At 35.4% G+C, this 16,871-nt stretch overlaps 1 protein-coding gene across 4 annotated transcripts in view; it reads right to left on the reverse strand.

Moving 5' to 3' along the window:
- Positions 1-882: 882 nt before the first annotated feature.
- STRN3 (striatin 3) overlaps positions 883-16,871 on the reverse strand; it is a 66,856-nt gene continuing 50,867 nt past the window's right edge. For all 4 annotated transcript variants that reach the window (XM_040599852.1, XM_040599851.1, XM_040599855.1 and 1 more), the window contains 8 exons: positions 9,869-10,044; positions 9,689-9,736; positions 8,766-8,887; positions 6,954-7,121; positions 6,562-6,702; positions 5,097-5,204; positions 2,695-2,781; positions 883-2,581 (listed from right to left, as the gene is read on the reverse strand). In XM_040599852.1, the coding sequence (XP_040455786.1) occupies positions 2,412-2,581; positions 2,695-2,781; positions 5,097-5,204; positions 6,562-6,702; positions 6,954-7,121; positions 8,766-8,887; positions 9,689-9,736; positions 9,869-10,044 (1,020 nt within the window). In that variant the 3' untranslated portion in view covers positions 883-2,411. The remainder of the gene's footprint in view (positions 2,582-2,694; positions 2,782-5,096; positions 5,205-6,561; positions 6,703-6,953; positions 7,122-8,765; positions 8,888-9,688; positions 9,737-9,868; positions 10,045-16,871) is intronic.

Genomic DNA, 16,871 nt, shown 5'->3' on the forward strand with positions numbered 1-16,871 from the left:
ACAATTATAATTTACTGTAACATTTCAAACAACGTAACATTATTACTAAAACAAAATTAAATTCAGAATATAACTGCAGTATTCTGCCTACCAGGAGCACCTTTTTTTCCCTTTTTTTTTTTTCTTAATTCTAATTTGCTTGACATGAGATGGCATGAGATACATTCTCAGTGCAAAATTGGAAACTTACATGGAACAATACAGTTACAACCACTTACAGGAACATGTTCTAGCTTAAGGTAATTTATACCTAAACATACCACTTTCACATGAAAATCTAGGATTCGTATTGTGGTAGTCTGTTTCTGCTGATACACTTTCAGGAAAGTGACTCATCACAGAGTAGCTAAATGTTGCAAGAGGCTAAGCTCCAGGTCAAAAAGACTGCCCTTTTGTGCATCATCTTTATTGGAGGACTTGTAAAGAAACGGACAAAGGTTAATAGATAACATTTGACATATGGGCAAATTTTAAGCATTTACAAAAGGATTTTTTATTATTTTCTTTTTAAATTCAACATAATGATTCATTGGTAGTTTGAAATAAAAACAGAGGACCTTTCTGGCTCCTGAATCTCGAGACAGTGAAAACCAGCGTGATTATCATCTTAAAAAGGCTCTAACAATACACCAGCAATTTTCAATTTGTTCTTGTAAAAATCTCTAAAAATATTGTGAAAACATGTTCTTATAAGTGGGAACTGCTGCTTGAAACTGAACACTTAGTTGACATCCAGACAACTATTACAATTTTCCAAAAGCAAAGCAGCTTATAAGCATAATAAACAAATGGTCATTTTGCTAAAGTTTAGACCTAATTTAGTAATTTGTAGAATGACACTTTCAAACTGTGCAACATAAAATAATGTAGCCAACAGTAAGATACAGGTACACCATTTAATATTTATTATATGCATTTTATATACATTATTTTTCAACAGCTGTACTTTTGCTATGTGGTACAATCTTAAAAATTTGCTGATTCATAGTTTGTAAAACAGAAACCTTACAAAACTCATCAAAACTCGCAAACTGATCAGAAAAGTTTTGTGGAAGACTAGAAAAAATACTTTATTGTATTAATCATGCATTACACAAACAAAATCTTTAGTTACACCATAAACTGAAGCACATCTGAAAATAAAATAAAAGCAGGGAATAACTAGTCAAAACACAGCAGATTTATGAATCTTGAATCAACTACTTTTGTATTCTATTTGAAACGCAAATAAAAATAATTTTCACTCCAAAAGTTCTGAAACAAGATTGCTTTTTGGAATCAACTCCACTCCAGGTACTTAACCAGAAGAAAAAGACTTTCTTGGTTTGCAACTTTAGAATTATCAAATGTCCCATTTTCTCTTCTATTTTAGACTGTTCAAAGAGTGCCATAATAGATATACAGGGCCCTTTAACACACTACATAAAAGGATATAAAGACCAACAAAAAGTGAAATAAATAACAATAGGCCATTAGCAAGATGGGTAATCCTTGATAAATAAACTCGTAAATACAGTAAGATGTACAAAATATCACATAGTGATAGGATGCCAAGATTAATTTTTTTTTTTTTTAAAGAGTTCATTCGGGGGTGTTAACCCCTCTGTGTTTCATTTGAACACATTTTACAGTCCTTTATTTATGAAGACAGTTATGCGATGATGAAGAATTAGCATCCTTATGCAAGGACTTAGCTGAGCTGTATTAGGCAAAAGAAGGGAAGAGTGTGGTTACACGGCAGCGGGTCAGTGAGATCTCTGTGTTTTAGGGTTCTATAATGCAGAAAAACATTATCAATACAATCTTGAGCACTGTTGTGACAGGCTAAATATATAAAAAGACTTATAAAAACTAGAATTTTATCCAAACATTTTGTGCAACTAATGCTAAAATATTTTAAGTTAAATTTCCTTTCTTTAAAGCAAAATAAAAGTTTAAAAGGGGAATCTGTGGCATTCAACTGATAAACAGAAGATTACTAAGAGATGAAAAGAAAGCTACTCTTGGAGCTCACTTCCCCCCACAAGAGCACCACATTCCTAACCCTAAGGCAGCACACAGAGTCCAAAATAAAAGTCTTTTGTAAGATCAGACTCCACGTTTGCTTAAAGACACCTAAAGAACAGACATACGCTCAGTTCATATCCAGTCAAGGCTACAAATACTGGTTTTCTTTTTTGTATTTCTCCCCACCCCCCCAAATACAGTAATTACAGTTAAATGAATGAGCCTGACGTTGTTCAAGATGTGGTGATTTTTCACCAACTTATACCTGCCCCACATTAAGAGCCTTTACCCAGGCAGATCAGATGTAGTGTCTTATCGGTAACCTTATCATTGATGGCAGTGACGCATTCCCTCTTTTTTGTCCAAACAGACCTGCTGTTATGACGCAGGTTTGTTCTGCTATGTCACACAAATACTTTGGCAAGGGCATCAGCTCCTGCACTGGCAATATATGCTTTTGACGGATGAAATGCTACATCATAAATTGATTCATCCAGCTTTTTCCTATGAGCTGTTATTTCTTGCACACATGTCTTGCTGTCCAAATTCCATAACCTAATGGAACAATCATGGCCTATTTAGGAAAAGAAAGAAAAAAGACAAGAGACAAAGTCAGGTTTGTTAGGCACTGGAGTGCATCAGAAATGCAAAATTTATAGATATACAGAATAATAAAAGAATCCTTACTTCCAGACATTAAATAGATTCCATTAGGATCTACAGCTAGACTTGTGACAGCATCCAAATGAGCAACCATAGAATGGATCATTTTACCTAAAAAAAAAACAACAACCCGAAACCAACAGTGAATTTCTGAATTATTCTTTTTAAAAAAAATAACATTCCAAATTAACGCAATATAGAACAACAGACCTACTTAGATCCCAATAATATCTGAATGATACAATTCTATTAGAAATCACTGTTTCAAATGCAGACTCTTGTATAAGTATATTGGTAAATGACACGCAACTCAAAAAAGGATTCCCATTATAGTGCTCTTTAGCTGTCTGACAATTAAGACCAATCCTAAAATGACTGGGTGAGAACCTCAATTTTTAGTCCCTTAAAAGTCCTAATACCTACCCCAGTAGGACAGAGTATTGATGAAACTTTGTAAAAAGAGACTTAGTGAGTCATACCAGAGGTCCATCTATCTCTGCCATTTCTAAGAGAGAGGCTATTGGTGATAAACCAGGGAAGAAAATAAAAACAAGCCAACTATAAGTGATACTTGCCCAGAATACTCTCCAGCTTCTAACAGTTAATTGTTCAGTTATGTCACAGACATGAGGTGTTATCTCTGCATGCAACTACTCAGTGCATTTCTTGCCAGTGACCTCCATTCCTGGACTCTTAATAGCATCTTACGATGCTTTTTGGGAAGGGGTTCCAGAATATTTAACTGCACATAAGACCACCTCTTTCTGTTTTGAAGCAGTCACCCGTTGGGGGTTATCAACTGAACCTTAGTTCATGTATTGGAAAAGACAGAAATAAATCCCTGTAAGACCATGACCAACATGAAGAAAGTATATCTTCTTCACCAAGTCGTCTGTCTTCCTGAAGAACCTCAGCCTGTTTAGTTACTAAGATTCTTCCTGAAGAAGCTAAAAAGCTACTGAAGATCTCCAATCATCTTTTAACCATTCTCTGAAACATTTTAATTTGGCTACATCCCTTTTGAAATAAGTAAGACCAGAGTAACACAAAGTACGCATGTGGATACACCAAGAATTCATACAAAGGCATTAACAGTGATTCTTTTTGTTGTTTATTCCCTTCCTTCCTCCTAACTTTCATTTTGCTGTTCTGACTGCCAAGAAAAGAACTGACATTTTCATCCAGCCTCTTCTTACAACTTCGTGGTTTTACCTTGAATAAGAACAGTCAGCTCAGTGATTATTATTTTATATTATAAAGTTTGTTTTTCCTTACATGCGTCATTTCACATTTATCCACATGGAATTTAATTTGCCTGCTCTTAAGTCTATTAAGATCTTTAGTTCCTCCTCGTCAGCCTTCATCTTTAATACCCTGAATTAATGAATGTCAGTTAACTGTCAACCTACTGTCCCCTGTCCAGATGATTCTTATTATGTTGAACTGCCGCTGATCCCTCCAGGACATGGTAATTTATGTCACAAACAGACCATCTACTTCAACTTTCTGCTTCCTGTTTTTGACTCAATTCTTTGTTCATGCAAGATTTTTCTCCTTATTCTACATCTTTGTTTCCTTGAAGTAATAAATTTTAATTTCAAGAACAATCATTGCAACACATTTAATCACCACAATTCAAATACATTCATGGCAGGTGAGAATGGGAAAAAAACGTCTAGTTTTTTTCTTTGAAAACAAAAAACCCAAGAATACTGTCCCCCACTCCACCCAAAACAAACATACTTAAAACAGTTTTGCACATGTGCTTACAAGTCAGCTTATGCTGATTTTTTTCATCTTCCAACTTTTGGTAGTATAACATGCAGGAAGTGACTGATAATTTGACCAATGGGAAGTTTATATTCATTCTTACAATTATTCCAAACTTTTTGTCATGACAGACTGTGCAGTTTTTTCCTATACCTTTCTTTCCCCTTTTTTCCAGATCCTTTTCTGCCTTACAAACTTCATCAGCAACTTAAGTGTAACACAGAATCCCATTACTACAGTGAATTTAGGGTTATTTCTAGTCTAATAGGTACTAAGTAGTGTTCTTTACTCTTCAGAGTTGAAAAACATAAAACTGATATACGCTTATGAGTTAAAAGCATGGAAATGATGAAGACAGGAAGAAAATGGTAGACATTCTATAAATTAGCAAAGTGCTAACTTTAGAGGACCTTCTCGTCCCTCACAACTATCTCTGTTTTGAGAGAGTATTTTCTGACTGCTGAAGTCACAATTGCAACAGGTAGCACTATTTCATAGAAAAGGTACTGAAGAGGTTTAATCTTAAAAAAAACAGAGTTCTCTTTTTGTAAATCTGCATCACTAGTGAGTTTTCTACAAATGGATTATGTCCTATGCCCATCCAGATTTACTTTAAACATACTGATATATACAGATTAAGTTCCGTTTATCCTTACCCGTTTTGTTGTCAAAAAATTTGATGTGTCTATCTTCATGTGCTGTAATAGTTACAGGAAGTGTGGGATGACTTACTACCTTGTTAATATGATTATTTGATTGTACACCTGAAAATAAAACAAAAAAATATTCACCTGCCTTAAAGGCTTAAAATTAAAACGAGATTATTTTAGCACTACACTTTATCTTACTATATTAACTAATATATAATAACAGCATCAATATTATTTAGGAAGAACATCAATGAGTCTCGTAAGAAATAAGTTTCTTGCTTTACAGGACGGGGCTAAGACGCTAGCCAATGTACTGTCAGGCTAAAGCTGTATAAGTGGTTTATACACACGAAGGGTTCTTGACTGAGGTAGCAAACAAAGCAAGGAAGTACTGCAGGGGCAGCACTAGCCAAGTAGAAACAAACTGTGGCATCTATAATATATGTTTAGCACACAGCTCTTATACATCCACATCAAAAAAGACTGGGGGGGTGGGCAGGGGAAGGATCCAAATAACTGAAGTCAACCCAATCTATTAAGGTTGCCAGATATGTATACGTCTTATTTCAAGTTAAAGAAACATGAATGGTTTCAAATGTCGTTAGAAGTTTTTAGAATACTCTTTAAAAAACATTTTCTTATCTTGATATGCCAGTGTTTCAAGGCTTGTTCCCTTCACTTCTGTGCTTAGTTTTTGTTGATTTCATTTAAGATTCTCTTCAAACTAGGAGAGGTATTTCTCCAATTTGTGATTTTCTTTCTCACTGTCAATGCCAATTTTTGCACGTTATCTAGAATATAGCTTTTACATGGTTTTGTAACCGGTGGTGAAGTCTTTATATAACCTACTTAATACAGTAAGTAGTAAACTAGACTCCTTAGAGGGGAGAAGCAAATTCTCTTCCTATATTATTCTTTAGATCTCATTTCATAGAAAGGAATGACCAGAAACTGGGGTTTTTCCTTATGGAACACTTTCACAGGTTCAAGAAAAGAAGCTATCAATGCTCTTCTATCTATACAGTTTCATCAGATACACTGAATTCTCAGAGCTACATTTTTGTAGCACCTTATTTGTAGCAACAAAATTTCTAATATTAAAAGTTTCACAGGAGAGAGTGTTTCAGCACAACCTGTGTAGAATTCTGCACTGAACTAATATTCTGCTTAACTTATTTATTTATGTTAATATCCTCCATGTCAACGGTATATAATGAAAAATGTGTTTTAATATGCAATTCAGACAACAGAATCTTGAGAACCCTTAGCTTAAAGAACAAAAAACTGTGGCTTTCAAATCCTGCTAATCCACAATCTTTTCCACTGTTCCTGTTCCAAGCATCTAACCAACTTCCAAAATGCATGATGCAGGAGAGCAGCAAAACTTTTTCATTTACTTCACCATGTAATAAAACTTTGAAAAAGGCACCTCATCCAAGATGGATAGTTAATACAAAACAGCTTTACTTACCAGATTCTATTTGTGATGAAAGCATTACCACTGACTGGGATGTTTCTAAATCATAGATGACTGTGCTGCCAGTGTTAAAAGATGCCACCATATGAGCAGGGTCACAACCTATAAAGTCAACTGATGTAGGTATTCCATGCTCTAGAAAGAGAGAAAAATGTCTTTTGAAAGAAATGCTTTAAAAATCCTTGACAGTTTAAACATTTAGTTTGTTTTATACTCATACTTCAAAGAAATTCACTCCCTCCTTTAAAATAGTGCTACAGCACCAGGATTACTTTATTAAAAGATTTTTCCCTTTAGTCCTAGTTTTGATAAATGGGGATAATGAGCCTGGATGCATCATCAGCTGCCTCATAACAGATTTTCAAAACCACTGCAAAAAACCTTACCTTTTTCTCCATTGTAAGTGCAAATACAGGGCATTTTTTCTGGTGGGTTCCATAATCTAATAGTGCCATCTGCTGAACAAGATAGTAAGTGATTCTTTACACTGCTGTAAGCAAGACCCCAGACTGCATCTGTGTGAGCAATTAATGTGCCAGCTAGAACGTTTGGCTCTGAAAAAAAACAACACAAAAGTTCAGAAATGAAACCTTCTCAGTGAAGAAACATTAAATAAGTATTTCTTGTACCTCAAGATAAATTAAATTCCACATAAATCTGTCATATGCACACCCCCCCCCCCCCCCCCAGCCTTTCCTGTTCAAGCAATAGCTAGAAAATTACACAGGAAGTAGTTTTGCACAACCATTGCCATAATTCTCAAAAAAAAAACCCCAAACAAACCACCAACACCCAAATAAAAAATTCCACCAAACCAACGAGCCAAAAATGCCCTCACAAAAAACAACTAGGTCCCTTTTTCCAGAACAATTCATGCTTGTCATCACCTCTTCTCAGAGGCACTTGTTTCTTCCCTTCAAACTGAGCATCTTAAAGATGCTTGGTCACAGCCCTTGCTCTGTACAAGGTGCAAAAACATCTGACAGGATCAGCAAACACTGGCAATGCTGTTTTTACTCTGCATACTCTGACGACACAGGAGCATGCTCTAAAACTCTCAAGCACTGTAATAATTAAACCAAGATTATTTCTGCTATGGAATAGGGAAACACATTCTTATTTTCTTCTCTCTGATACCTCATAGTTATCTTTTATAGAGGGTTTCTTAATCTATTCTCTACCAGGCATTGAGTAGAGAAGTGAGACAAAAAGATAAGAAAAAATAAGATAAGGAAAAGAATAAAGCCAGAATTTAATTTTGTAGAAAATTAAAGACAAGTTGGTCTGGCAATCCAAAACCCTGCTAACAAGCTTTAAGGAGGAAAAAACATCCTATTAAAGCTCTTTTTTAAAAAAATAACCATCACTTGAGTAGAGACAGTTTTGTCTGAGGCCCATGAAAATCATACCAACAATCCTACCTTCACGAACAAATCAGACTATTCTCAGTGATCAGACTCTACTGAATAAATTTTTAGCAGAGGGGCATCTATGTTTTAGGGGACAGGGTGCAGCAGTCTTCTTAAATTGGCGCAAGACAGTACTGCTTCCCATTCCTGCCCATCTCAGTGCCACAGATTACGCAGCCTGAGTGTTGTATTAGCTCACTCATTACATTGACAGAAGGGAAAAAGGAAGAATTCTTGACTTTGTCCCATTCAGGCTTCACTGAACCATGGAACTGCACCCTTAGAAATACACTAAACACAAAATGCTGATCACCAGCAACAGCAGGAGACTGATGCACAGTTTTCCAAGCAGTTATCAGCTCTTTAATTTTAGAGACATCAGTTATGGGAACAGAGATACAAATCAGAAACATGGGACACAGAATTTGAGTACACTCATCTTAGTTTTCTGAGAAATTCCTATCAGGAAAAATAAATAATCATTCAAAAATCTGGAATTTTGGTTCAAATTCGTAAGCATAAGCATGCTTCTTAAATAAGAGTTATGATAATTTTTTTTCTTTAAACCTCAGCAATTGCCAGTCTTCCTGTTTCAGTTCTGTACAAAGTAGATCACCAGTGCAAGCAGGAGTAATTAATGTTTACCACATACAAGAAGTTGAAAATACACAATTTAGCTGATAAGTGGCAATTACATTTCACAAAAGCTCTAGAAAACAGATTAGCATCAAGCAGAAAATTAAAGCTGAAGACAACAGTCATAAGTTGTGTCTTTTAAAAGGTACTTACCATAGGTATCATATGGATCCACATTAGGGCTAGGCATGTTCCACCACTGGATGGTTGCATCAATACCACCACTGAAACACTGCTCTCCATTGGAACTAATTGCCAATGACAATACAGGTCCACTATTGGGAGAGACAGAACAAGAGGTTTATTGATACTGCCTGGATAGAAATTAAAATCTGACTTAAAAAAAACTGGATCGGAAAGCAGTTTAAAAACATTCAAACTCCAAAGAAACAATTCTGTTAAAACCTTTAAGTCTCAAGTGATACCAACTTCTATTAAAATATTCATAACAAATTCACTAAAACTATCCAAATTCAAGAAATTCAAACACCACCACCTTATTCCTCAGAAACAACAGTAACTACACCTACAAATGGTGCTTTTCCACAGTGCATCTAATGCCAATCTAATAGCTACTTATGCTGGAAGAGGTGGTTGCAGGAATTCAGAATCCTCCTAGTCACATGCTTGATCTCCTGATTTTTCACTCATTGAATCTGCATTCAACGGGGGTTTTTTGGGGTCCTGATGACTGCATCCATACTTTTAATTTCTCAGACCCGTATGTGAAGATACTAGGCAAGCCTAGTAAATTCTAGCTTATTTATCTTCTTTATGTATATAAAATCCACAGTCCAAGACATAGACATCACTCAGGTGATTTAATTATTGTGTTCTACAACCTCTCCTTTCCATTGCAACTAACCACATTTGCCACTTCCTGTGCTTGCGTTACCATGGTCTATGCCAGTCGTGACAGGGACTCAGTTTTTACCTGTTTTCACAAAGTATAACAGACCTTGTCTATACGATGTAAAAATAGAATATATATTTGTGGCTTTTACACTGAAGTGACCTATGAAACCATGAGATAATGACAATATATTTATCAAGCATTAATTATGTCAAACACTTACATATGAGCCCTAAATGTGTAGATGGGTTCTACATCTAAAGAGGCACTCCTAAAAGAGAAAGGAAGAGTTATTACACTACACGAAATTTCTACTGAAAAGCTCTGAGAACTTTTAAGAGTTTAATCAATTTCAAAGGCATTTAAAACACAACTGATGTTTTATAAAAACCCATATACTTGCTTTTTGGCAGGAACTGTTTTCTGCAAATTCCAAAGTTTTAGAGTATGGTCCTCAGAGGCTGTAACCAGCACAGGCTCTACAGGATGAAAAGCTAATGCCCGCACTCCATCAAAATGACTGCGTAGCGTATACTTAGGGTTCCATGTCTTCCGGAAGGCATCTTTATTAGCTGGCAGCTTAAAAAAACAGAAAAGGAAAGGAGTAATAATTTTATCTTGGGTTCAAAAATACATATTACATGTATCTCCCTGTATTATAGGAAAACACGCTATTTTTGATTCAGCTAATGCATGTTCAATTTTAAACCTGCATTTAACTATTGATCTGTCTACATGCATCTCTAACTCCCTCTCTCACATGCAAGGTAGTCTGCAGATTTTTCTACTGTCATAGTTTCTTTTGTCCCAGAGTGGAATGGAGTACAATGCTGAATAAGCAACAGGAAGTCTTGATTTTCAAGAACTGGCTTTAACTCTTTTGTGCAGTGGTATTTTAATTCTTCTTCCCTGAACAAAGATAAAGGTTTCATTGCTTATCATGTGGTCTGCACCCAAGGAAGAGATTACAACTGCTGAAAGTTTATTATGTTTAAGTGATAAATGAAATGAGCTTCAGGTCCCTAGTGATTAATCTTCTTCAGATGAGTAACCTGACCGAGAATGACAGGAAACACATAATTCTTGAATACTTCTACACATGAAGGTATGTACACACAAATAGGTAATCCAAATTTCAATACATATTTGTCATAATTTCAAGCATAAGATTACATATAAGTATTTTTAAAGTCTTCAATGAGTTTTAAATATATCTGTGAGACAGTAACTTAGTTACTATATGAAGCAATATATACAAACTTGACATTTATATATTGTGAACATCCAATTCATACTCTTAACCTATAGACTGTTAGGCTAAAATAAAAAAATTACAGCTGCTTGATATTAATTATAGGTAACTCTGAGGAGTTACCAGAAAACCTCAAACTCATCTAGTGACTGCAAGAGACTACTTTACAGCTTTGAATACAATTTACATTATGCAGAGAGCAGACCCTGAAAAGACTACATCCCATTTGTCCAAAGTTTCCATGAGGAAAAATAATGTGCAGATACTTCTCTCTGCCCCTCAAGTAATAAAAGGAGTTTAGAAAACTGACTTTAATTAGATGACCAAAATTAGCACACTAAGAATGAACAGAACTAGTCCTATCCTCTGCCTTGCACACTATCTATTCACCACATAATTGTTAAAATGTTTCTCAACTATAGGCCAGAATCTCTCAGTATCCCAAGATATTTTCACCAACACTATTAAGAGACTAAAATCTCCCATAGCTAAAAAAATCTTAGTAACTTATACGTGTCAGGACTAAAATAAAAATCAGATCATAACATAAAATATGCTGTACTAAGTACTCTTGGACCAAATCTATATCCTGGACTGAATTGCCACTACTCACTCAAATTAAATTTGATTCTATCCAAGCAAAATAAATAGAAAGGCTCAGGCAATAAAATTTACTGTTCTGAGTTACAGATGTGCAGGCACTTACTTTTGCCTTATATTAACGTAAATTTCTGGCCTAAGCACAAAGTATGCCAAATTCAGCTCAAGCAACAGAAACTTGCTATACTGACATGTAATTTGTATTATTTTTTTTAATACCATCTAAATACATATCACAACAAAGCATTTTGTTTTCAGACTTCCTACTTCAGAGTATATTGAATATCACAATATTTTTATTGAGACTTAAATTATTTAGCACTACAGTGCATATTATATACAAACTCCTTAAAAAGAACAATCTTTGTTTCAGGAACAGAATGGAATTCTGGAGTTCTGCAATAAACTTGATAGATTTCAGCCCAAGCTGCATATTTATTCACCTCTCAATCTACAGTGGATAAGAGAAAGGAGGGGGGGAGGTTTTTGAAAAAGAAATTATGTTTTTCTAGCAGAGTCCCTCAATATTTTTAATCCTGATTACGTAATGTATTCATGCAGCTGGATAACTCATGTTGCCTCATGCATTTGTGGTTATCTGGGGCCTGGACAAACTAAAGGCAAAGATTTGAAACAGCAAAACATTTGGAATAGCAATGGTTAATTTTAGTGCATGTTATTATGTCTCAGATTAGACAGAAGACCTTGATTTTTATGTACAAAGTGCATACACACCACATGGATTTCTATTACAGTTGTGATGAAGAGTCATTCAAGAAAATCAGGACCGAATACAGTGGTCCTTATTCTTCAAAAAAAGGGAAAAAATTCATTATATTTTTTTAATGGCTGTTGCAATCATAATTTCATTCTCAGCAGTTCTGAGGAATCTGCTAAAATGTGAGGTACAGAATTTACAGAAGTTATGAAAAACAAGGTACATTTCCTATATTAAGTACAGCTTTAAAGCCTTAATTTTTTAAAACAGACTTGAATATCTTAGTTCTTTTAGAAGGCACCATGAACACCTTCCTAGAAATCTAGTTATATATAAGTGTATTTTTTCTTGTTTAATTCTTTTTCCCCCCCATCCAAGTTTCCACTGAATCTTGACATGCTTACTGCAAGAGTAACAGAACTGGCACATCTTTAAGAAGAGATCCTTGCAACCTCTAAGACAAAACCTAACTACTAGTGCATTTTAAAAAAATATTACACCTCAGATAAACACAGTCAAGGGCTTGAAAAAGGGATTTGCTGATTACAAAGGATAAAACATGAGATACAAAATGGGCCAGAGATACAATGGAAAAGTAGTAAAATGGGACCCTGTAACAATGTTCTAAAGTATGACAAGCCTCTCAAAACAGAAGGTGGACACACTGCCCCATTGAGTCTTAAAGCTCTACTGTAAATGCCAGAAGATAAAGCCGTGACAAGACAGGCTATGGAACCATACAGCTTCACTAGCTCTTTCTCCCTTTTCCCCTGAACTTTGGCGGGCTTTACTAAACAGGACCAAAAGGGGTCAGCTGAATCCTTGATCCTAGTCCCTAGTCAGCAAACAGCCACAGAATAGCTGATTAGAATAGCAGGTCTACCAAAACCAGAAGTTGTTCCCCTGCCCAAAACCACCCACCAACACCCAAACAAAAACTCTGCCTAGGTCAGGAGACAAAACTCTTTACATGTCCTAAAAAATCTTTACCACAAAATCTCCTTAGAAAAATAGAAACCAGACAAACACCACAAGAAATTGCTAAACAGATTAGAGGAGCAATCAGAAATCAGAAATGCTTACTTTCTAATACTTGCTCAATTAAACTTAATAAAAATCCCTTTTTGCCTTCATTTTGTCTGTATGGGAACACAGGCAAGCAACCTATCCGTTCTGCCTTGTAAACCAGTAACAAATCACACTGAAAGAAGCTACACCTCAGCTAAATTAAAAAATAAAACCCAAAGACACCAGGGAAGGAAGATACTCCTTGCCCGCGTGTTCAACAGAATCCTTACAGCATAGTAAGGTGATGTGTATTTCCCTGTCTCAACCAACTACTCATCTACAGCAAACAGAGGAATTAAAAAGCAATACAGAAGAATCGGAAAGCCATAATTAATAACTGTAGTCAGTGTCTTTCAATGTTTTAATGCTGTTTTTCCTTGATAATGTGACTGATTTGAGATTTCAAATTTAGATGCTCTGATAATTGCGGACTTTACATTTCACAGCGAGTCCTACAACAGAAAACTACCACCATCCTGTGCAGGTATGAATCCAAGAATATACATTTTTCTTATTTGGTTAACAATATTACTCCCTCAGCATACAAATAATTACATACACTGAGGTAAATATAAAGAACCAGATATCAAAAAGACATGACTTGACATGACTGTACTGTATTACAGATGGCTAGTCTTTTGGACAACTTGTGCACTAAAACATTCACATACAGAAAAAGTTTCAGCTGTAGTTGAAATTCTTAGATCTCCATCTTGTCCACATATCCTTTCCTTTTCAAAACACCACCCTCATCAAGGAGTGATACGTGAAAACTAGTGAAACCCTGTTGTGGCTTAATTCATGCGCTATAATGGCTCACACAAGCTATCTGAACAGCATGGACCTATTGGGACCAAAATGGAAGAAGTAGGATTATTAAGTGGTTTGGGTTGTTGGGTTTTGTTACTGTTGTTTTACTTAAACTAATTTAGCTGAGCATTACCTGCTTATTTGGAGATTTACTAGAAAAGAAGGTGGACTCAGCTAAGCTCATAGGGGCATGAGATGAAGATGTCCTACAAGTACAAGGTTAAGACATGGTCTTCTTGCACTGCAGATCAGTTACGTGGAACAACTTCAGAAATTAAGAACTATCAAGGAATTTTTAACCTGAAGGAACATTGTGATGGAGAACTAACAGCATCTGAATTTCAGTCTCTTCAGATTCATGACAGGATCTGATGAAAAAAAAAATTATTTCCATCTATGTTATCTGATACTTCAGGTTTTTATTTACTGACACAAAAAGACTTCAGAAGCCACCATACACTTTTCAGATATGCTTTAAAAGACAGCAGATCTGCTAAAAGCAGTGGGAAAGGAGGACTGGATAGGAAGGAGGGAAAACAAGTGAACATTACGGTCAATCACTTCTCATTCCTATTCGGTGAATGAAACAGGAAGAAAGCAAAAATTTACTTCATCTTTCATCTCCTGTATCAGCCAGATATTCAAGTATGAGATAACCTCTCCCCACACATCTCCTAAACCAAGCTGTAACTGAAAAGCCTCTAATGAAGGGTCTCAGTGAGAAAATTTTGAAAATCCAGCTACACTGAAGCAGTAATATCATCTTCATCTACAGGATCACTGACACCTTCAGCAAATTTGTGAGGTACTGCCTTCTGCTGCAAATTCTTTATCTCAGACAATATTTTATACTTGTGTATTTATCACCTCTATTCTCTGCTTTAAGTTTTTCAAGAGCAAAGGCAACTCCAAGTTCTGTTCTGCATTGTGCTTTGCACAATAAAAAAAGTATTGTCAGGTTTGTTGCAAGTACCACGAATTCTCCTGAAACAGTCTGATCAGTTGGTGTTGATTGTATTATTCACTGTAATGCTTCCTGAGTTTGTCTTGGCTCACCTGTCTATATTCCTCCTTCCTGGAATAAGAAAAATGGCTGCACACTTTTATGAAGAAGCTGTACTTCACGAAAGAGAACAATATATTGCAAAGTTGCAATGTTGCAGTCAAGTATGACATTTTCCACAAAATCAATCTTGCTTCTGAAAGTCTCTCACAGGCCATCCTCTACAGGCCAACTTTCCCTACACTACTGGAGTTCTTGAAGGAGACATCAAAAATTCCTTCTTCTACATGAAAGACATTATTGTAATCTCTTTAGCATATAAAGAAGTATGGCGTATTCACTATTACGGCATCAGAACAAATTAATGACTGCATTAATTTGATCTAAGATGCTTTTAACTCAGCGTTGGCCTCTGACAGTACCTAAAAACCAAATATACTTTTAGAAAAAGTACAAGAATAGTGCTGCTGCTTCTCACTGCTCTTCCAGACTGCTATCATTTCAGCCCAGGAACTTGTTCCTTCTATGTATATAGTAATTCTCAATGGAGAGCTAATTGGAGAACAATGGATAATAATGACCTATAATAGAGATATGAAGTATTCTGCTAATACTGGAGGATGTAGAGAGATAGTGGGATCTATGCTATTAATTGTTACTGATAATCATTCCTATGACACTAAAAAAGCTAACCACAAATGAAGCCATGCAAGATACAGTATTACAGACCAACCCTAAGGCTCATCATACTAACTAGTCCATGCATTAATTGTCCAGCATACAGGTTGACTTGAGATTTTGGTGGGCACAAGAGGAAGAAAGAAGGGTGCTTAACAAATACATTAGATTTTTAGGAGAAAAAAGAAGCAGAAAATTCTGTGACCGTGAATGTGTGCCTTAAGAGCCACAAGTTATCACGTTACCTTCGTAAGTTTAATGAAGGGCAAGTGCGATCCACCAGACCTTGATACTCTAAAGTTCTGAACTTGGAAATAGGACAGACACAGAATGCAATCCAATTGCAAAAACAATTTGTGATCTAATCTCACAACTGTAGCTGCCTGACTACTGAAAGTATACCATTTAGTTTTTTGATGCCTCATATTTACTGTCAGTAAAACAGAAATAACACTTAAAGAAAATAATCAACTGACAAGTTCAGAAGCTTGATGAGAGATTCCAAAGTGCTTTAAAATAAGTACTTCTCCTCATGCAAGTTCGCATTAAACTAAACTTTTCTTAGCTCTTTGATGAAAATACAGACAGGAGCATTTAAAACTTACTCAACCAAGTAAATACAGTAGTATTTAAAACAAACTCCCAACTATTCAACTTCATAGTTCCCAGAGGAATTTACTACTAGATAAGAGTAGTGGTTAGGAACATCCAGGTCTGGATGTTTCAAATTTAAGCTGCCTTAAACCATTTACAATTGAAGCTTTTAAAAAACTTTTCTTTGAAGTCCACTTTTTCAAAGATTTCATTGAAACTTTTTTTAAAAAGCGGTAATTTTCAAAACAATTGTACATGACCCTCAAGTCAGACACATTTTACATGTGATTTACACTAGAGATTTAGCGAGACAGAATGCAAAATCCTGAGAAAGTTAAGATGCAAAGAGCTGAAACTGAACTCTGGTATTATTTTGTGTAATTTCCCAGAACTGTTATGTCATTTGAAATGAAAAAGAAAACATGAAAATCAATCTTTACTGTGAACAGGGCAATATATTAAACAAATTTAGAAAGTACTCCAAGTATTTGGAAAAGCTCTTTCATTTGTTTTATACAGTCCAGTAACAGAAGGATGGATAATTAACAGTTTCATCTGTTATTCAGGCAACAGAACTATGGAACATAACACTCTGCAATAATGGAGAAATCTAAGTATTTGCTCTTACTTCATTGCAGCAATTAATAATCCTACCAATTATAAATATTGAAAGACAACTATGA

Source organism: Falco naumanni, chromosome 7 (assembly GCF_017639655.2).
Source record: "Falco naumanni isolate bFalNau1 chromosome 7, bFalNau1.pat, whole genome shotgun sequence".
NCBI lineage: Eukaryota > Metazoa > Chordata > Aves > Falconiformes > Falconidae > Falco > Falco naumanni.